We start from the raw sequence: 22,992 nt of genomic DNA, 5'->3' as shown, positions 1-22,992 counted from the left end.
TGATAGTTCAGTATTACAAAGAGTAATTGAGTACTGATCAGGAATAAAGGCAGTGCACCACTCATTTGTCACTCTTTGCAGTAATATGTAATATCCCTATGCTTATCTTGAATAGTAAAAACCTTAAAATTTATCTCTTGGTGCAACTAGAAAAGTTATGGTAAGTCTAAACTCAATTAAATTTTGCTAAAATAGTTGAGAAAATATTTGAGGGAGTTTCCCCTTTATTTTAATACCTTTTTCTGGTGTTCAGCAATTAAGTTATTACATGATAAAAAACTTTGGTAGCAGAAAAATATAAATACAACTCATATTTGTTTGAAAAGAAGATACAAGAGCTCACCCTGGAAAGGTACACTCAAGAGCAATGAACAGGCATGCGGTGTTTGCAGCCGATAAGGACAGATTTAGCTCTGAAAATTTTTTGACCTATGCAGATATCTCTATGTGAGCTCTCATAACCCATACCATTCACATAAATGCTGCCAGTCCTGTACCCTCATCTCTATATATTAAATACAGATGTAATACAGAATAATTAAATACACCTTTGCCTTAGTGTCCAACACTGATTGTCTTGGCTTTATTCTTGCATCAAGACCATCCTGCTGTTACATGCACTTTGGGGCATATAAAACTTTAAAAGAAATTAGTTCATTTCTGAGTTGTATGAACAAGCAGGGATGAGGTTCCCTTAGGTTTCTGCAGTCTATGTCTTGACAAAGAAGCTGTTAATGGAAAGAATAACATGTAAATGCTGACAGAAAGTGCATCTGGAGAATACCATGTGCCCTCAGTCATAGTGGTGCACTGCTCCTAAGTGAATTGTAGATCAATGAAAGATATTAAGCAAGCCATCTTATTCGAATTGTGAAGGAAAACCACACACACACACAGAGTAATACGGGGAGGAGATAGAAGGAATCAGACAGTTCAACAGAAATATAACATCTGAACTAGAAGTGAGGTTTTTTTAGGCATGAGCCAGTGCACATGATTTGAGGAAATATAAAGTTGGCATGTGTACAGATAAATAAAAGATGAAGGATTTCTGGGGTTTAACAAAGCTTGTTGGTTTTACTCTTTTGCTTTTAAAATCTTTCAGACTTGGTATAAGAAAGTGCTTGCTTATACAGATAATGAACAGACATCTGCACACAGACTATCTAGAAAATATTCTTAAAATTTTTTAATGAGTAATAATGTTAAAGACAGAAAAATACCATTTAAATTATTCACATACAGTGGTGACACTGAATACAAAATCTGAATTAGAAACTAAATATGTATGGTATCAATTAAAACCTCATCCACATACAATAGAGTGGGTGTTTCTAATTAATAATGACTCTCAATTTATTTTAAAATATAGTAGAAAAAACCATGGCATTTTGCTGCTTTGAATAATGAAAGATGTTTTGATGGATTTGCAAGTTAGATAACACAGTTTTGGGGTAAATATATGCCATTTCCTTAGAATCTGAGTCCTTCAGTATATTACCAGTTTAACATCCTTTTCAACCTTTTTCAAGCAAAGTAAATGCCATGCTTTCAATAAATGGATATATGAATATGTGCCCTGAATCCAAGAACTCCTTCTCTCCCTGTGTGCTCTTTTCTCTCCCTGTGTGCTCTCTGCTGGATAACTTTATCCATATAAGTAAATAATTATGATGTTTGCATTCTAAGCATTCCTCTGTCCTCATTAGGTATCTTTTTTTGTCTCCCACCTGCTCCTATCTGTGGTTTATGATACCATCTCACTGTGGTGTGCTTACATTAAAGCCAGTGTGCTGGAACTGAAGTCACCTAGTAAAATCTCCAACACCTCTGACAGAGCCCCGCTGACTTTTCTCAGACTTGCAAGGGCAAACTCATGTCCTGATCTCAATGTAAAGTTCAATTGCAAGAGAAAAACCATGGATCATAAAATCAAAGCAGAACATGAGAGGAGATACTGTTCTTAAGAATTTTATTTTCTCCACTGGATTGGAGTAAGGAAAAAACAGGGAGGCAAGTGCATCCAATAAAACAGAGGCATGCTCTGTAGGGGAGCTCAGAAAGATAATGGATGCAGCTTTAGCTGAATAGGATCCTGGGCAGGTTATGGAGAGAGAAACTCTCCCCTGGAGGTAATAAAGAGCACCTGCATTAACATTCTACTCTGAATCACCATCTGCATCAGCCTGATTTTTACTGACTATGTAGGTAGCCTAGGGAAACCCGCCAACTCACTTAGCCGTCAAAATGAAGTACCTGAAGTCAGCTGATGTGAAGTTTTAGGCTGCCTTCCTCTCTTATTGCCAGTTCTCACAAAAAAAACCCGAGACAAATTGGGCCACTGGCCATTGTAGATATCCATGTGTAAACAATACAAAAATGCAATGCACCTGTTCATTTTCCATTGCTCAGGGTTGTGGAGCTCCTACTGTGTCTCTCCCTCAAACATCACTGCTAGATATCCCATGACTGGCCTCCCCCCAGAGTCTGTCCTCTGGGCTGGGCTGTCTGCCTTAGCCTTACCCATTTCAGTTAGAGCATTTTTATCCTCAGCATCTAGACTGAGGAACCTGGATTCCTTTGAACTACTCACCAGGTGGATGTTTTCATTGCTCTGCAGGATAATTTTGTGGATCATCCTGTAATCAAATCATGCAGTTTACCTCTTAATCACAGCAGGAGACTTTCTTACTTTTTATGTTGCAGCTATGAAAGTATCCCATTTGCTTTCCAAGCATTTCTTTAGAGTTAAATGGGATTACCATTGCTCCATGGATGAAATAGTTGTTTCAGAAATGCATACTATGGAACTTTGAAAAGAAAAGTTGGCTAAGAAAAGTTAGACCCACGAAAACTAAGTAATTTATGACTTAGTTCTTTTCTGTATTCCCTAATCTGTGAAGAAGAGGTGTGGAATGCTGGTTCCTGTTTATGACTTGGCCATTGTACTTTCCGAATTTGATTCTTCAAAGTATTTTTTTCCCTTCTCTTTGGATAATAAAAATCGTAATGGTGGTGAATAGTTTAGAACAAGTATGAATATCTTTGAACTGCTATTTCTCTGATCAGCGACAAATAAGGCATTCATTTGAAAATGTGATAGTAAGAGAGGTTATATCCCACATGGTCACTAATCAGGTAAAAATAATGCAGTTTAGCAGTCTTAGAGACTGAAATTGAAGTTAGAATTATACAAGTGGCTTTAGTGCACCTCACTTTTCAATGAAGAATCTTAGAATTGGTTTGGGTTGGTAGGAACTGTAAAGATCATCTACTTCCAACCCCCCTACCATGGGCAGGGAACCTTCCACTACTCCAGATTTCTTAAGGCCCTATCCAGCCTGGCCTTGAACACCTCAAGGTGTGGGGCATCCACCACTTTTCTGCGCAGCCTGTTTCAGTGCCTCACCACCCTCACAGTACAGAATGTCTTTATATCTCTAATATCTAATCTAAATCCACTCTCAGTTTAAACCCATTTCCCCTTGTCTTATCACTACATGCCCTCCTAAAAAGTTGCTCTCCCTCTTTTTCATAAGCCCTCTCTAAGTACTGGAAGGCTGCTATAGGAGCTGGGATTGTTTAGTCTAGAGAAGAGAAGGCTTAGAGGTGACCTCATCACTCTCTTCAACTACCTGAAGGGAAGTTATAGCCAGGTGGGGGTTGGTCTCTTCTCCCAGGCAACCAACAACAGGACAAGGGGGCATGGGCTCAAGCTCTGCCAGGGGAAGTTTAGGTTAGATGTTAGGAAGAAATTCTTTACAGAGAGGGTGATCAGGCATTGGAATGGCCTGCCCAGAGAGATGGTGGATTCACCATCCCTGGAAGTTTTTAAAAAGAGATTGGACATGGCCCTTAGTGCCATGATATAGTAATTAGAGTTGGATCAGGGGTTGGACTTGATGATCTTGGAGGTCTTTTCCAACCCAATCTATTCTATGATTCTATGATTCTATGATTCCCAGAGCTTCTCCAAGCTGAACAATCCCAGCTCTCCCAGCCTGTCTTCACAAGGGAGGTACTCTGTCCCTTTGGTCATCTTTGTAACCCTTCTCTGGGCTTGCTTCAACAGATAGGAAAATGGAAATAGAAAAGAGGAAAATAATCTAAAGACAAACTGAATGTGTGGCTGCATCCAAGTTAATGATTGAGCTGTTGAGAGTTTGTTCAGGTGGGACTAACAAAGTAGCCATGTAAAGTCTGGCCCCTTTCCAAGAGTGGAAAGGAGCAAATGTCCAGGGACGATCAAATCACAGCAAGCACGGAGTAATGTTTCCTTCAGTTTTCAGACATTTGCAGCTGAGGGACTTCTGGATAAAGAGCTGGTGTCCACATGTTTAACAACTATCACTGTGTGTTTCTTCCATTAGTCCTCCCAATCATTTTTTGACTGCATGAGACTGTTCATATTTGTCCAGAAGCATGGGCATGGCATCACATACTGTCGCGGCTTTGAACTGACCTGCATGGCTGTCCTTGGTGGTTCACCCCACACTGAAGGGACTTTACCTGATAAAGCCCAGAGTGATTGAGTGAGCATGGGCTGATGGCTGTACAGGGATGTCCCCATCTATAAGACCTGGAAATGTGACCTGGGTGCTCCTCACCTCTTAGGTGAGGAATACTAAAGAGTCAGTCTGGTGCTCTGTTAGCTCCCTCAAGGATGTTGAAAGAGGAGCATGTTCCCCTTCTTTCCTCTCAGAGTATGAAGTTCGTACCCCAAAGATCAGGACATTCTTCTATGATTCAGGTTAACCTTCCTCTACTAGAGAAGGGAAATGATTTTTTTATGACTCACTCAGTCTTCTTTTTTTTAAAATGCCTAGACATCATTTTGTGGGTGGTGTTTAGGCTGCTAAATCATTTTTTCTTTGTATAATTTTATTACCTATATTATGTTATTACTTTGAATATCTTGCAGACTCTGGTAAGCACCTGCAGCTTTAGGGCAGCTGAGTTTAAGAAAAGGTCATCAGTAAAACTCAGATGAGTTCTCAGAAAAAGAAAAGCCTCTGACCTAGATCCAGCCTACTTGCTTTGACACTGAGGTTTGTTCTTTTCATAGAGCCAAAATAGATTTTCTCTGCAGAACTACTTTGCTTCCTGCTGTCACTGCCTAATAAAATAATGCACAGCTTTTTGTAGGACCTAGTCTCATCCATTTAATAAAGGATTGTGATTTACCAAAAAAGCTGACCAGACTCTTGAGGGTTCAGATATCTAGTAAGGTAATTTCCTGAAGAACTGTAAACTAACTAGATACAGCCTAAAGTCTCAAAGACATCAGGTTAGAAAATATATCGAAAAACTGATGAGAAAAGTACTGGCTAATTGGGAAAAAAAAATGCTTAAAATCAGCACTGGTTCTCTGCCTTAAAAAATACATTACTTAAAGAGAAATAGAACATGGTAAAAATTATATTCTTAGACTAAGCAGAAAAATATTTGAATTAACCTATGTGGTACCAAGCATCACTTTACCGGGGAAACGAATCATGTTTTTTAAAGCACTGGAATCAGGAACTCACGAATCCCAGTTCAAACCCTTATGCTGGTTCTCTCTGTCAAAGTAGCATTGGTTCACCTTGATTCATTTTTAAGCAGATTAAAGCATATTCAGACTCTTTATGAGTGGATTATATCAGACCATTTTAATCTACTGTAATCCACTACTTCTGTCTTTTTTTCCCTGAGGACACATTATTACAAATATTTACAAAGAAAATGTATTTAGCTGGAGTTTACTTCTGTATAGAAGAAGGATGAAAGTGGTTCTTGCAAAACCAGACTTTGAATGTTTTGAGATGTTCTTAGTGAGAAAGCATTGGGTTACTATTATTTTGTGCATATCTGTCTGTGTAATTTTCAAGTTATGTATCAAGTTTGCCAAGCCATTTCCTAGTGATAGCCTTTTCTGCCACTTGCGAAGTTAGTTGTTTCCTTCCTTTTTCAATGTAGCTTCAAAATCACTTTGATTCAAAGAGAATGGTGATAGCATTCAAAAAGCTCAGTGTCCACTCCCAAATCCATATAATTTTCATTTGTCATTTTATATGGTATTGGATGCATCACATAGTTTGCTGTCTAGTCTGAGTTGTTCACATAATAGAGAGGTGCAGTTCCTTCAGCCAAATTCCCTTTCCTAAATTGGTTGCAAATATTGTCTGTGATGGTAGAGATTCTTCCTAACAATTTTCAGTAAAGCAGTACACTGTGGAGTCACGAGTCAGGTTTATGTCACTTCACTCCTTCAGCTGTTTCCCAGAAATGCTCTATATTAAGCCGACATTATCATCTGCCTATTCTTGACTATCAGATAGCCACTGTTGAAAATTCAAAGCTTTTCTCAGTGATTGGATTATAAAAGCTTTTCATAAATGGTTTGATTCAATGCTTGAGTCTTGTTTAGTAAACTGTTTTACATCATATCCAGCTCCTTTCACCAAATGAAAGGAGTAGAAAAGAAAGATATGTTGTCTTTAATTGCACAGTGAGTTTTTACCTCTCCTGAACAGTGCTATTTCATGAAAAAGGTTTCTCACTGAAAATGCTTCCTGTTGTTGTTTTTTTCTTTACTGGTAAGAAAGTGTTTCTTTTCAGGATGCATTGTTTGCCCAGTGAAATTATGTTTAATAAAAAAATGTAGATGTACTTGTTTTAATCTCTTATTGTGACCACACAGTACTTACTGTGATTACAGCATATTTTCCCATTGGCAGACAACGTGTATCTGTTCCAGTCAGTTCCTTGTAAACAATGGTACTTAAGTTTATTACAGGATCAAAAAACAGAGTGATTTGAATGTCAATCAAACTTTGTGTGTTATTAGATTGGGAAACAAAAGGTGTCTTGATCAAATTTTTTGATTACTCCATAAATTTCTATAAAAAGATCTCAAAGAACTTTGTTCAGCTTAGAATGACATGTTAACATCTGCAGTTTCAGCAGTACACATTTGTAAAATATTTTTTCTTTAATATTTTGTAATAATGTCACTGATTTCAAATGCAGTGAAAAGGAATGCTTTACAGAAGCAGTAGTTTTTGCTAAAGATTATGCCACCTAATAAGTTTTAAAAAAGATGTATACAGCCAAAACCTAGAGCCCCCTAATATCCCTCTTGTAGAAGCAGTTCACATCCTGTGAGAGTTCTTAAAGGAACTGAAACACAAATCTTTAAAAATACCTGATTGCTTCCCTACATTCTAATCTCACTTTTCCAGAAGATGGGCAAGAGATGAAGTAACAGATACAGTTTGGAAAAATTCTTTAACCAGTATTCATCCCTTAGTTTGTCACTGACTGATTGACATGGGATATGCACTGATACTGATAGATTAAGCATGCCCACGTAAGTTTTTTCGTCTGGAATTACGTTGCTCCCACAACCTGCTTCCGTAAAATTGGACTTGTTATTTACCAAGGCAGGGTGGCCTCAGGTGAATGTGTACTAACTCTCAGATTGGTTCAGGAGCTGTTTTGGAAGGTACTAATTGGCCTGAGACAAACCCACAATTTTCTGAAAAATTACAAGTATAGGCAATCAAATTCCCTGAAGGCAAAAATTTCCTAGCATTGTTAAATTTTCACATGGGAAAAATAGACAAAGTTTGTAGTCATCACCTTTTACTTTAAACTTTATAAAAGCTTTCTAATATCTTTGCAAGCTTAAATGCCTATAAAATTCTTATTAAAATAAACCTTTGTAATGGACTGTTATATTACTTGGGATTCATGCATTACTAACTTTTTTTCAGTCATCTGGGTTCAGTTAAGGGAGCACAGTGACCAGGTAAAAAGATGAGTCAGAGTGAGCTGATTCATAGGCAGAAGAATAGAGAAAGCATTTTTCACATAAGATTTAATTTATTATTTTGTAAGTTTGTATATATACAACTGTGGAATCTCACAATTGTATTTCTAGCCACAGATAAAAATAGTAATGAACAGTACTGAAAAGTGTACGGAGAAGCCTCCCCTGTGAGATTCTGAGCATATCTTCTTATGTGAGCCATCCTTTTGAGTGCAATGGGCCTATTAGTTTGAATATAATAACTCAAATATATGTGAAAGACCAGGCTGTGTACATAAACCAAATATCTGCTCTTCTTCTGCTGTTTAGGAATTGTCACACTGATTCTGCAATGAAAATTATTTATCCTTACCTCAAAAAGGTGATCACAAGTAGATATTCTGGCTACTTGCTTTTAATAGGGGAGTATATTAGCAGGTGCATATCTGGGGTTTTTTACATCAGGAAAATAATCAAAATAAAAGGAAAGATCTGTTATGCTACATTGTTTTTGTTTGATGGCTAGTGCCAAAGACATAGCACCAAAAAATGAACAAGCTGTAATGACAGACAAGTCATGTAACTCTGAACAGAGTAAATACATAATAGTCATTGCTTCTCCAGTCAAACTTCTTTTCCTGTGGAATGCAATGCCAAACACTTTATAATTTTTTTCTGCTAGTACTGCTCTTGAAAGTATATGCTGAGTCACTTGCACCATCTGTTATCTGTGCACATATCAGCAGAGAGAAAACGTTGAGAAGTTTCTGAAGACATCTGCTTGTGCACTGAGCTTACCAATTCAGTTTTTTTTTTCTGAAATCATATGTACTTACACACTTCCTAAAATATACTCTTCTTCCTTGCACTTCTTAAGAATTTGAGAACAGCAAAATTTTTAGTCTTCCAAGTCTGATCCTACCTTGTCTTTGTTTACTAGTTTTAGAAAACAAGTTATACTTAGTAAGAATAACGGTGATAAGAAGTAGAGGTTTTACAGGGTAATGCACCATGGCATGAGTTTTGAAACAGTAAATATTGCACAACTTTCCCATAGGCCAACTTGGCTATTCGTTGTGGAATTGAAACAACTTCTTTAAAAGATGAAATGCTGAGATGAAATTTTGCTGCCTTTTCCTGTCTGAGATTTTAACTAATGTGTAATTCTAAGGTAATGTATGATACCAGAGGTAGAAAATTATGCAACCTACTGATGGAAAAGTATATAAACTATAAATCTATATCAAAATGTGTATCTAGATTACTGCTTTGTGCTTTCTTCAACTTCTGAAGTCCCACCCCTAATTTTACATTTATTTTGTGCAGTAACTTCCTGTGACAATGCTTAAACCAGAGGGCTTACTTACAGAATGTCAAGCTGCCTCCACAGTCATAAATTATCTCCACTTGTGATGGACACCAGGGTAGGACTGGTTTAGGAGCTACCTACTCTGTCCATAGTATTAATCTTGGTTGGGTTTCAGCACAGGACAAGCTCATGCCAGCTGCCTACAAGGAATGGTTCCTCACCTTACATCCAATCTAAAGTAGACCTGCTGTTGTTTGGGAGAGTGTTATGTGGCCACCATGCCACACACCAGGGGCATTTCTAACCGTGAAGCCATGTGAACCAAGTTCTAGAGCTTGGAAGTGCTTTTTACTACTTTTTAATTTACTAGAATAGCCCATAACTACCTATATCCTGGGAAATCTTCCTTCCTTCAGATATCACTTACTTTCAGAAGAACCCTAGGACAATGGTATGTGTCTGAGTGATAACAAGGCAAGCTGTTTTGGACAAGCTACTTCACTTTCACATTTTTACCACAATTTTGAAAGATAAAGTGAGAATGAGTTCAAGATCCTTGTAGAAACCATTTCACTTAATAATTAAGTCAGTCTTTGCTGCCTGACTGTAAAGCATGCCCTTGCAAACTGACAGGACCATTTCTGTGACACCTGCAGTGACTGTGATGTGAAAGAAAAAAGGAACTGAAGCAAAAATGAGGAAACGATTACTGTTTGCAATAGTTTCCTTGGTACGAGATTTCTAAATCAATTTATGTCTCAGTGCAAGGATATGGCTAAGCGAAGATAAGCTGTGCCTGAGGGAATGACTACAATATGGGAGTGGAAAAAATTTCCTGATGAAAACCTCCACTGACTACAGTAAAATACAAACCCCTTCTTAATCCACTGAGAAAAATAATTTGCCTTTTATTGTTGTCCCTTAGAAGGTGCCATGTGATCTTTCTGTGATTTATTTCCCTGCTGAAAAGGAAGCTGAAAAGTTAATATTACAAACAGATATTTGTAGCAGTCTTGTATGAAATTATGGGACAAACCATAGCATTCTACAGTGAAGGAAAAGTCTGAGAAACAGATTTTTAAGAATCAGAAGTCCCTTATAATTAATATATTCTTCAGGATAACTGCAAAGTTGAGATATATATACTTAGAGAACTAATTGCAAATGATCAGTGACCACTGCTTTCATAAATGTGAGGATTTCCTAATGTAATCAAGCTAGATTATGTAATCAAACCTTGGATAAATAGCTTTGGTATTTCTCACAATTACAGTCTTTAATAGTTTTTTTCAAATTAATGTCATTACATTTAAAACTTTTTAAACCAGTTACTGCTAATCTGGAAACAGTGACCAACCCATTGTCAACTAAGAAATTAAATTCCCTTTTTTATTAATTAGGAGTTGATTTTTTCAGCTTGTAGAAGTTTGTGGTTTGCTTTAAATAAAACTCAAAAAAACCCCTATACATTAAAACCAGAAAATGACTGAAACATTTAATGTGTATTTATATAAATATTAATATTTAGGGTTATATTAAAGAAAAGCTGACTGTGTAAACACAAGATATTTTATTTTATAGAATAGGCTTTTATTAACTCAGGAATATTATCTGTGAATGTATTATGCAAAAATCTCCTTATGATGCAGTTGCAAAACTGTTTCTTATTAAAAAAATAAAATATCACTGTAGGCTAGTAGCAGAGGAATGGCCACACCTCACTTTTGTACAGCAAAGAGCAGCATACGGGAACAGGATTGTGGAAAATTCCAACCTCTCACAATGAAACAAAATTAGAGTTACTCCTGGCAAACCCTTAGGTTATACAACACAGATAGGAAAAAAATTAAATAATTATTATTTCATTTACTAACATTGTTTGTAACATACATGACGTATAGATTTGATATTAGAATCAATGGGGTTTTAAGTGGTTTACATATGGAATAAGTCATTGAACAACACAAGTAACTGTAGTGAAATTTGTACCCTCCACAATGGTATTTGCTGAATATGATTTAAAAAAAAATCCCCATACAAACTAAATAGACCAGTGTTTGCAACTGCTTGTATGAGAACCCATCCATTATTAAGGAAAAGAAACAAAAAAGCATGGGCAAGTATTTTCAGCATCAAGATCCTCAGACAAATCAAAGTTGAATTCAAATGCTTTTTCATCAGTTTTTGGGGCTTTTTTTCTCCTTCTTCTAAAGCCTTTATACCTATCTGAGAACCAGCTGTTCAGGATCATCCCTTCACAAATGTCCGAAATGTGCCTAGGCTGTAACAAAGTCTCTAACAAACTACACAATAACAGCTGATGCTGCTTGTATAACAAACTGACCATTTGAGATAGCTTTGACCTCCACTTTGGATTCAGATTCAGATTCAGTCATGACTGTCTGAGGTGCTGGATCACACTTTGGCTTATATATACATACACACATATAAAGGTAGCTATGTAAACAAACAAACATGTTTGTTTATTTTGTTGTACATTTCCAGTTTTTTTCTTCTGTCATTACAGCTCATTTATTCCCTCATGGTACTACTTCTTAGGTAGAGTTTAATTTATTTTCCACTTGTCTTGTTATCCTTTTAGGAGGAAACACTCTTTCTATTTTGTTTCTTCCTGCTTCTTCACTTCCATTTTCTTATTCTTTCTTGAGATGATGGTATTTTACTCAAAGCTGTGATTCACAGACTTGGGAAGTACCTCAGTCATGAAATGAAATCCACCAGTGTTTGAATTACTCTAAGACTTTGATGTAAAAATATAATTTTATAGGAAATATTATAATTGAGATTTAACACACCAAAGGAACAATAGGGAGGATATTCATAGGGAGGATCAAGGTCAGCTTTTTTTTTTTTTTGTTAATATTTATAATATAACTAAAAAATACAGTTAAGGAGCAAGATCCACTGTAAAGAGCTCTGCAAGAACAGACAGTTTGATCTTACAGCTTCATGAATAGTGTGACTTTAATAATGCTACTTTGTAGCCTTAAAAAAACCTAGACATGTTTCTTCTAGCACTCATTTTGTTGGTTTTCCCAATAAAATCTATATAAAGATATAAATACTAGAGAAGTTGATATGAGTCTTGGGGAATTTGCATTAAAATACCTACAGTGATTCAGAAGGCAAGAAGTTTCTGTGGCTCTTTCATTTGCTGAGTATTTTTAAAGGTCTTAAGCAGTAGGAAATTTATTTCCTTATTACTTATGGAAACCTACCTGATTCCCAGCAATTTAAGACAATTTTCTTTTAAAAAATTTTTTAAGTATAGATGGTCAAAACCTATTCTTTAGATGTATTTATGACACAAAATTTTGACTTGTGAAGATAGCAACAGCTCACAAATCCAAAAAGATCTAACTTACAAAGTGAAACAAGTACAGAGGAGCCAGTAATTAGTAAATTATTGCCCAAGTGAATAAATAGTTACTATATCATCTTCAATACAACTACTGGCTGCTTATTTTCTGTTACCAGTTATTTAGGATAATTAGGGATCTAGAAAGAGCATTTTAATAAATGTAAAGCACAAAGGTAGTTAGTAACCTTGGCAAGAGGGCAAGCCTGAAGCTCTTTTAGAAGTAAGAGCATTTGAGTAAAGCTTATATCGGTGGAAGAGGGACATAAATATTGGTATTTCATATGTAAATTTTATATATAAATGGTACTGGTGATTTGGAGATTTGTTCATGCTAGCAGGATTATTATTTTTAGTCTTGTATATTATACGCTGTATTGTATAGCTATCTAATCTTTCAAATGTCATTCCAGTTCTTTCTTCTTCACTTTGTTATTTTTTAAAATTGTTCTCAGTCCTTTCTGTGAAAAATTCAGTGTTTTCTCATGTGTGCTGCATGCCTGCAAGCACAGTTTGTTTCCCTATTCTTTTTCATTCCTTTGGCAAGAAAAATACAAAAACATGACAAGGAGTCCCAGGGCTTTTGGGAATGTGTTAAGGTGTCTGTTTTTCTCTGGGAACAGCCTCTTTGACTTTCTGCCAACACCTTTGCAGTTTTAAAAGCTTGTGAGTGAAGTGTCGTCTCCTTCTAATCTCACAGAAAGAATGGAAAAGGGTAGCTACACATCAGAAATGCAGGGCTTAGGTATTCACCTTTTTCGGGGCGGGGAGGGGGCTGAGTTGCGCAGAATGTGGGTATGAACACAGATGATGCAGAATAATCAGACATCTTTTCAGTTGAGATTATTCTGGTATAAACACAATATTACAGGAAAAAATCAGGATAAGTAGACATCACAACAAATAATACGCTTTTTTTCTGTCCTTGAAAAGTGAAACAGCTAGTAACGTGAATGTGATTGTGTATTAAAATTGAGAGTTCCAAAAAGAAAGAAATAACATAGGCCAGAGGAATATGTTCACAATACTGCCTTATTGTGCTTGGTAAGTCTGCCTGCTCAGCTTTTTCTACTCCATCCACCACGGACTGTAAAATAAAATTGACCTTTAGTCTCCTTTTAATTAGGTTAACACCCATGTTTAAGAATACAATCACGTATTACAAATAGTCAGTTTTATTTCATATCAGTGTGCTATCTGTCAGAATATCTGACACTTTATCTAATGATTAATTTAGAAGGAATATCTCTTCTAAAGCATATAGGATACATCAACAGGCCCTTTTTTCAGAGCCAGCAATCTATGATCCCACTATACAGGTACAAGTGTATTTCTGCCTTCAGCTGCTTGCAGGCTCAGCCACCTGTCTCTTTTCTTGCAGAATGATTCCTGGGGAAAGCAGTATTCCTATGCACTCTTCAAAGCCATGAGCCATATGCTCTGCATTGGTTATGGAGCCCGCGCCCCTGTCAGCATGTCCGACCTGTGGATAACCATGTTGAGCATGATTGTGGGGGCTACTTGTTATGCCATGTTTGTTGGTCATGCCACTGCCCTCATTCAGTCTCTGGATTCCTCACGACGACAATATCAAGAAAAGGTAAGCCGTTTTATCATAACTCCTTAAGTTTACAGGTTAATGGGATGTTTTAACTGTGGAAAATGCCGTATGAGTTTATATGAAATAATCTAGTAGTGTCTGAATCCTGTGGGAGATGTCACTGAACACAAAAGAATTCAGAAGACTCCATAAGCTCAATATATTTCTGCATGAATCCACTGTCCTTAGAGAGCAAACAGTTCTTGATGTTCAACTTCGTTTCATGAAAACTGTTTCCCTCATTCAGACTGCTTTGTAACCCCATGCTAGACTCTGTAGCTGCTTGATCTAGGTAGCTTGGAGCAAAGGCCTTGACCTTGGTAGCATGGGCACGTCTGTACAATTTCCTGTCTTTCCTTTGGAGTGCAGTTCAGGGATCACTTTGAACATGTCAAAAGGATGTCCTTTAAATGACAATGAGACCAAATCAATTAGTTTTGCTTGTGACTTCCTCAGAGAAGTGCTCAGAAGAGGCCTTCATTTGCCTTCTAACAGTATTGTTTACATGCAAATCCTTGACATGTAAGGTCCTCTCCAAGGACAAAAAGTACTGGCCAAAAGGTAGAAAAATAGAGAGAGATTGGTAGAAGCGAGTTCTTTATGAAACGGGAAGAAAAAAGTTGTTTGAGTCCGAGTAAATAAGATGGGAATTAAAGAGTTACAGGTTACAGGGTGGGAACTTTCTGTAATGAATAGTAATTAGCACTGCCAGTTAAATAAAACTGTCAGTATAATAAAAATCAGAGACAAATGTGAATGAAGGTATGAAACTAGGAGTTAAGGCTAGGAATGATGGCATAAGGAAGAAAGGATCAGAATGAACCTTAACCAGGGACAATAAGGATGTGCAAAATTACTGAGGTGCTTAAAAGATAACAGAATTTGTTATTATAGTAAATGGGAAACTGGAGAGGCCATACCAGGGAAGAGGTCAGCTGAGCAAAGTAGTGAAATCAGAGTTCACATCAGCAAATGAGAAACATAGCCTGAGCAATAGTAGTTGGCATATGTCCATAACAAAGTCCAGAAAGGCAAACTGGGCAGAAAACACATTGTGATGTAACACACACCAGGGGCAGAAACCTGGCAGATAGTGAGTAGAGGAGACGGTGACTCTGGCAGATAGTGAGTAGAGGAGAGGGTGACCCTGGCATATGCTGAGAATGGAGAGAAATTACCTGAATTTGCTGCACAAGAAGGAGAGAAAACTGAAAAAGATATTTGGGTTGGATACATTGGGGCATTTGCTTTACAGACAGGCAAAGAAGAAGGAAATGAGAGCTTGTGGATGAAAAAAGGGTTTACATTCAGTTTTGTTAAGCTCAAATTGCGACATGACCATAGGCTCAGTATATGAGAGAGAGGAAGAGGTGAGGGATTGGCTGTATATTCAGTAAAGAAAAATTAGCTTGTGGCTGACAAAACAGCTGTTCAAAAGAGAAGTTTGCAAGCAAGAAATTTTACACACTGTAGTATCATGAAACATAAGTGAGAGTGAGAGGTTTAGAAAGAGAGGATAGGTGAACATTAAAATTTCCAGAAATCTGAGCTGTCAGTGACCATGTGAAACCCCCTTATTTCATTTCCATATAATGTCAAGGGCCAATCCATGCAACCTAACTGGCTTGTTGAGTCTCTTCTACCAAGTGAAAGAAAAGTAATTTTACCCAAACAGGACATTTCTAGGGAGCTGTGGGACAGAAACATTATAAAAAGGGACATGAAGTATAGCTGCAGCTTCATTAGAATTTAGGGTCCAGATACACACGTGCCATACACAGATGTATGAAATAGAAGAAATGTCACTATCCACCTAAAAACTCATCTTAGTCATTATCCTCAGGCCTTGTTAGCTGCAGCATAGTATCACAATGTTTTGAGCATCAGAAATATAGTAGATGTGTAAATATATCCATATATTATACACTGTGCGGAGTAAAGCCAGTTTCATTCGCAGTTTTGGTGTAAATTAAAAGCCAGTAGCAGTCAAGCAGTATTGCATTTCTTATGTTTTCTCATAATAGCAAGCAAAAGTGTTCTTTTGTTTGTTGTCTGATTTTATACACATGTTTTATTAAACACTAGCATAGAAATATCTGGCATTTTTCAATTCCCGCAATTCTCAACATTTTTATTCCTCTTTTTGGTTTTACTTCTTACTTGTTTCCTGACTTCAGAGGCAAAAAAATAGTATGGCATTGACAATCAGAAATGTAAGAAATAATCCAGAAATTTAATGTTTCTACGCTTTAGAGAAATGTTCTCCTTTGCTAGAAGCAGTTTGTAAGGCAGTTATTATGGACTAGAGCTAAAGGATGTCTTAATTAAAGATTTTTTTTCTATTGATTTCTGAGACCCTGAAATTATATGTATAATATCAGCTATAACAACTATGCAGTCTTGTTTGTATATTCTTAACCATTGTTTTATCAGAGTCAAAATATATTTTGAAATAAATCTTTGATTATGGCCTAAGATTTTGAAGCTATTTCTGTATGTTGCTAATGACTGTTTTATATTTGTCTTTACTCTGCATACAAGATAAATGGGTATTTCAAAGACCAGTTTGTGCTACCCATTTTGTCGGTATATTTTCTAAAATACTGGCAGATAAAAGTTGATTATGTTTCACTTACCTGAGATTTGAGAAAAAGGTAAATCAAATCCCCAGCCCCTGATTTGAGAGTTGTAATATAATGTATTATCTATTTTTTGCCTAACAATTTGCTTTTTTTTTTAATCTGAAATTAAAAAATCAGGAGAGTGAGACTTGTTTTGATTTTTTGGGCTTAAGTGCTAGCATCAACTTCTTTTTTTAGACTTGTATATATCTTCGGTTGTATATTTATTGGCTCCACTGTTTTGCTTAAAAGAATTACAGAAAACAATGTAATTAATATGAATTGCTAGGCAACATAGAATGATAGTGGAGGTGAAGAAAGAGGTTGTTATTTGATGAATAACATCATAAATGTGTCTATGAAATGTAACTGAAAGAAAAGGAAAGTTATGGTCCTTCTCACTGGTCTTTCTCACACTGAAAGCAACTAGAAGTGAAATATTTGCCAAAATCTTCCTCATTCAGATCCTTCCAAAGCTCAGGGTATGCAAAACTAGAACAGACATAGTTCAAAATGCAAGAAATAAGCACAGGAAGACAAGAGAGAGTTTTCATGAAGACAGATATGTCAAACACCACCTAAGAGTTTGACCTGGGCCAAGGACTGCATGCTGAGAGAAATAAAAATATGGTAAGGAAGCAAATATTGTTCCACATATTTACTGTTGTAGGCCCAAGACATGATTTGTAAGAGTAATTATAAGCCATCAAATATAGAAGATGGGCAATAAAATTGTACACCTTGAAGTGGTACAAAAAAGAATGCATTGTTACATTCTGGTCACTCTGCACTGTTCTCACAGAAAAAAATACCTCTCAGATTTAATGCATACCTCAGATCTTGGTATCAGTTAGTGAAGGCCTAATACTTGACCAAGGAGAAAGATGTCCAAGCCAGGTATACTCAATCCATATTCTCTCTTTAGTAAGAAAGTCTGACAGACCATTCTACCTTATGAAAGGATTGAATAAATCAAAAAAATCAATGTCATATTAGCATTCTCCTCCCTGCCCTTGGTGTAGGTCAAAGATGAATGCAGTAGGAACTAGAACTAATATTTTAAGTGACTACAGCTATGCCATTTTTTAATGTCTAAGGAGATACCACATCTCGAAGATATTTGCCTTTGCAAAGGCAATGTTTATTTGAGAGAACCAGAAATGTGTATGCAGAACTTGTTAACAGTCTAGTGTGAAACAAAGAAGACAAAATGAACAGTAACTTGACCAGGCGGCGAAGATCATTAGTTAAATATTCCTTCCTTTAGATTTTAGCAGTTCTTAATAGGAAGGTGTTCGCCTAATACTGTGAGTGTCATTGAATTATCATGATTGAAGACAGGTTAATATTTTCTCTGTTCTAGTCTGTTATGGACATAAATTATCCAGGGACAATAATCTAAGAGAGGCAAGATTTGTGGTAGCATACTGATTGTCTCTAGGCCTTGAGATTTTTAAACTGATTTTAAAAACTATCAGGTATAGCTAGGGGTGTTTTATTATTAAAATTAATTCATTTTCATTATGTATATTTTGTTTTTTCTCTAATAGTACTTGAGCAACCAGACAAGGTCTCAAAAACAGAAAAAAGAATCAAACCACTTTTAGCAATTGCAAGTAATATAAGAGGCATAACAAATGGTTAATTCAACCATATACATATGAAAGGAAATATTAAAAAAAATACAGCTGGTTCCACATAGTGGGTGCTATCACAGTCATGGGAAGATATGTTAAATCATTATTAAATCTGTGAAAGAATTCTGGGTTAGACATCAACTTTCAATATTCCAAAGGACATCTCCTCCTAACCCCGTAATCTGCTTTTATTTTGCCACATTATGATCTTTTAGCAGATCTTCAGCTAAATAAGTCTAGTTCAAATGGAGAAAAGGATCTAAATATACTTTTATACAGAGAAAAAGCAATTAATTGCATAAAAAGTTAATTTAAAAGCAACCAGTAAGTTGTAAGTAGTAAGCAACTACTACACAATTGTGTGGCGTTGTATATTTTTACATAGACAACATTGGGATATGAAGCTCAGACTGATAATTTTTCACTTCATAATTATCTGAAGAAACATTTAATAATTACTAACAGAGTTAAGGCAGGAGCACATTTTGCAGTGCAAGGCCTTGCCCCAGCTATTCCAGTCTGTCCCTCACAGCTCCAGTTTGGAAATGTAAATTGTTCATGCAGTCCATGAAGAGATACTTGATATACATTGCAAAATGTGGGAAGATCATGGGGTGCTTTGGACAGCCTCCAGGAGGCTGTGGTATGTACTTGATCACTTTGTGCAGTGAGACATCTGAGGTCCTCCCTTTAAAAACTGGTCCCTGGAAGAGGGACCTTGTCTTGAAGCTTCTTTCTTAGAGCAGTTATTCTAGGGGGTGGTGGGGGGGCTGTGCCATAGAATAAGTCAAGACTAGGTACCCACTCATGTGTAGAATCATAGCATCAGCTGGGTTGGAAAAGACCTCTGAGAACATCAAGTCCAACTCTTGATCCAACCCCACTGTGGTTACTGGACCATGGCACTCAGTGCTACATCCAGTCTTGTCTTAAAAACCTCCGGGGACGGTGAATCCACCACTTCCCTCGGCAGCCCATTCCAATGCCTGATTACCCTCTCTGTAAAGAATTTCTTCCGAATATCCAACCTAAACCTCCCCTGGCATAGCTTAAGACCATGCCCTCTTGTCTTACTGATAGCTGCCTGGGAGAAGACATCAATGCCCACCTGGCTACAATCTCCTCTCAGGGAGTTGTAGAGAATGGTGAGGTCTCCCCTGAGCCTTCTCTTCTCCAGGCTAAACAACCCCAGCTCCCTCAGCCTCTCCTCATAGGACTTGTATTCAAGTCCCTTCACCAACCTGGTTGCTCTTCTCTGGACCTGTTCCAGCACCTCAATATCCTTCCTGAACTGAGGGGCCCAGAACTGGACACAGCACTCCAGGGGTGGCCTCACCAGCTCTGAGTACAGGGGAAGAATCACTTCCCTGCTCCTGCTGGCCACACTGTTCCTGATCCAGGCCAGGATGCCATTGGCCTTCTTGGCCACCTGGGCACACTGCTGGCTCATGTTCAGCCTCCTGTCAATCCAAACTCCCAGGTCCCTTTCCACCTGGCTGCTCTCCAGCCACTCTGTGCCCAGACTGTAGCACTGCAGGGGTTGTTGTGGCCAAAGTGCAGGACCCGGCACTTGGCCTTCTTGAACCTCATCCCACTGGAATCAGCCCAACTCTCCAGTCTGTCCAGGTCCCTCTGCAGAGCCCTCCTGCCTTCCAGCAGGTCGACACTCCCCCTCAGCTTGGTGTGATCTGCAAATTTGCTAATGGTACACTTGATCCCCTCATCCACATCATCAATAAAGATATTAAATAGAACTGGGCCCAACCCTGATCCCTGGTGACACCACTGGTGACCGGCCGCCAACTGGATGCAGCCCCATTCACCAGCACTCTCTGGGCCTGGCCCTCCAACCAGTTCTTAATCCAACATAGAGTCCCCCTGTGTGCCACAGTCGAAGCTGTGTGCTGCCAGCTTTTTCAGGAGTATGCTGTGGGAAATGGTGTCAGAGGCTTTGCTAAAGTCCAGACAGACGCATCCACAGCCTTCCCCTCATCCACCAGGCGGGTCACCTGATCATAAAAGGAGATCAGGTTGGTCAGACAGGACCTGCCCTTGTTAACCTGTGCTGGTAGGCTCTGATCCCTTGTCCATCCTGTAGAGGTGCTGTGTGAATGCACTCAGGATGATCTGCTCCATAACCTTGCCAGGTACTGAGGTCAGGCTGACAGGCTGTAGTTTCCCAGGTCCTCCTTGCAGCCCTTTTTGTGGATTGGCGTGACATTTGCCAACTTCCAATCATCTGGGACCTCCCCAGTGAGCCAGGACTGTTGGTAAATGATGGAGAGCGGCTTGGTGAGCTCTTCCACCAGCAACCTCATCACCTTTGGGTGGATCCAGTCTGGTCCCATGGACTTGTGAAGATCCAAATGGCTAACGGTTCCCTCCTGGATTACAGGGGGTTTATTCAGCTTCTTTTCTCTGTCTTCCAGCTCCAGATTCCAGTTGTCCTGACAACAACCTGTCTTACTGTTGAAAACTGAGGCAAAGAAGGTGTTAAATACCTCAACCTTTTCCTTATCTTTGGTGGCTATATTCCCCCCCATGTCTCCATAAAGAATGGAGGTTTTCCTCAAGCCTCCTTTTGCTATTGATGTATTTGTAGAAGCACTTCTTGTTATCCCTAACAGAAGTGGCTAGATTGAGTTCAAATTGTGTCTCTAATTTTCTTTCTATATGACCTAACTATATTCCTAAAATCTTCATGAGTAACCAGCCCTTTTTTCCATAGTCAGTAAGCTCTCTTTTTTCCCTTAATTTCCTTAAAAATCTCCCTGTTCAGCCAGACCAATCATCTTTCCTGCGAGCTCACCTTTCAGCACACTGGGACAGCCTGTTCCTGTGCATTCAAGACTTTTTTCTTGAAGCATGTCCATCCCTCCTGGCCCCCTTTGTTTTCAAGGGCTGTTTCCCAGGGCACGCTCTGAACCAGTCTTCGGAATAGGCCAAAATCTGCCCTCTGGAAGTACAGGGTAGAAGTTTTACTGATGGCCCTCTTTGCATCCCTGAGTATTGAAAACTCTATTATTTCATGGTCACTGTGCCCCGGATGGCCTCCAGCCACCACATCTCCCACCAGCTCCTCTCTGTGAACAGGTCTAGCAGGGCCCCACCCTGGTAGGCTTATTTTTGAGCTGGAGCAGGGAAATATCCTCTATACACTCTAGGAATCTCCTAGACTGTCTCTTCTCTGCTGTGTGGAGTTCTCCGGCAGGTTAAAGTCAACCACAAGAGCAAGGGCTGGCAATTTTTAGACATCCACCAGCTGCTTGTAGAATAATTCATCGCCTTCATCATCCTGGTTGGGTGGTCTGTAAAAGACTCCCATTAGGATGTCAGCCTTGTTGGCCTTTCCCTTGATTCTGGTCCACAGGCACTGAACCTTATTGTTACTGACCTCGAGTTCTACAGAATCAAGAGACTCTAACACAGGAGGGCTCTGCAGAGGGACCTGGACAGACTGGAGAGTTGGGCTGATTCCAGTGGGATGAGGTTCAAGAAGGCCAAGTGCCGGGTCCTGCACTTTGACCACAACAACCCCTGCAGCGCTACAGGCTGGGCACAGAGTGGCTGGAGAGCAGCCAGGCAGAAAGGGATCTGGGAGTCTGGATCTACAGGAGGCTGAACATGAGCCAGCAGTGTGCCCAGGTGGCCAAGAAGGCCAATGGCATCCTGGCCTGGATCAGGAACAGTGTGGCCAGCAGGAGCAGGGAAGTGATTCTTCCCCTGTACTCAGAGCTGGTGAGGCCACCCCTGGAGTGCTGTGTCCAGTTCTGGGCCCCTCAGTTCAGGAAGGATATTGAGGTACTGGAACAGGTCCAGAGAAGAGCAACCAGGTTGGTGAAGGGACTTGAATACAAGTCCTATGAGGAGAGGCTGAGGGAGCTGGGGTTGTTTAGCCTGGAGAAGAGAAGGCTCAGGGGAGACCTCACCATTCTCTACAACTCCCTGAGAGGAGATTGTAGCCAGGTGGGCATTGATGTCTTCTCCCAGGCAGCAATCAGTAAGACAAGAGGGCATGGTCTTAAGCTATGCCAGGGGAGGTTTAGGTTGGATATTCAGAAGAAATTCTTTACAGAGAGGGTAATCAGGCATTGGAATGGGCTGCCCAGGAAAGTGGTGGATTCACCGTCCCTGGACGTTTTTAAGACAAGACTGGATGTGGCACTTATTGCCATACTCTAGTAGCTGCGGTGGTAGTGGATCAAGGCTTGGACTTGATCATCTCAGCTAAAAAAAAAAAAAAAAAAAAAAAAAAAAAAAAAACAAAAAAAAAAAAAAAAAAGAAGAAGAAAAAAAAGTGACTATAGAGCCACCTCTCCACCTCTCCTACCTTACCTGTCCCTTCTGAAGAGCTTGTAGCTGTGGATGGCTATCAATGCCAGCACTCCAGTCATGCGGGTCATCCCATGACGTTTCTGTGATGGCGACTACAGCACAACTTTCCTGCAGCACGATGGCTTCCAGCTCCTCTTGTTTGTTACCCGTACTGCATGCATTGGTGTACATGCACCTCAGCTGGGCATTCAGTCAGTGATGCCTCTGCATTTTCTCAAAGAGGAAAGGGAGACAGCACTTCCGTGTTTTCCTAAGCTTCAAGCACTTGGTTAAACTGAAGGTGGAACAAGGCAGATACCAATGTCTTGGCATGTTCATT

At 38.8% G+C, this 22,992-nt stretch overlaps 1 protein-coding gene across 1 annotated transcript in view; it reads left to right on the top strand.

The window, feature by feature from the left end:
• Positions 1 to 22,992, top strand: part of HCN1 (hyperpolarization activated cyclic nucleotide gated potassium channel 1) — a 201,070-nt gene that overhangs the window by 112,469 nt on the left and 65,609 nt on the right. The window contains exon 4 of the mRNA XM_050329499.1: positions 13,862 to 14,080. Coding sequence (XP_050185456.1) covers positions 13,862 to 14,080 — 219 coding nt within the window. The remainder of the gene's footprint in view (positions 1 to 13,861; positions 14,081 to 22,992) is intronic.

Source organism: Myiozetetes cayanensis, unplaced genomic scaffold, assembly GCF_022539395.1.
Source record: "Myiozetetes cayanensis isolate MyiCay16 unplaced genomic scaffold, myiCay2020 scf4, whole genome shotgun sequence".
Taxonomy (NCBI): Eukaryota; Metazoa; Chordata; class Aves; order Passeriformes; family Tyrannidae; genus Myiozetetes; species Myiozetetes cayanensis.
Note: the sequence above shows the minus strand (reverse complement) of the source record. Positions and strands in the feature narration are given on the sequence as shown.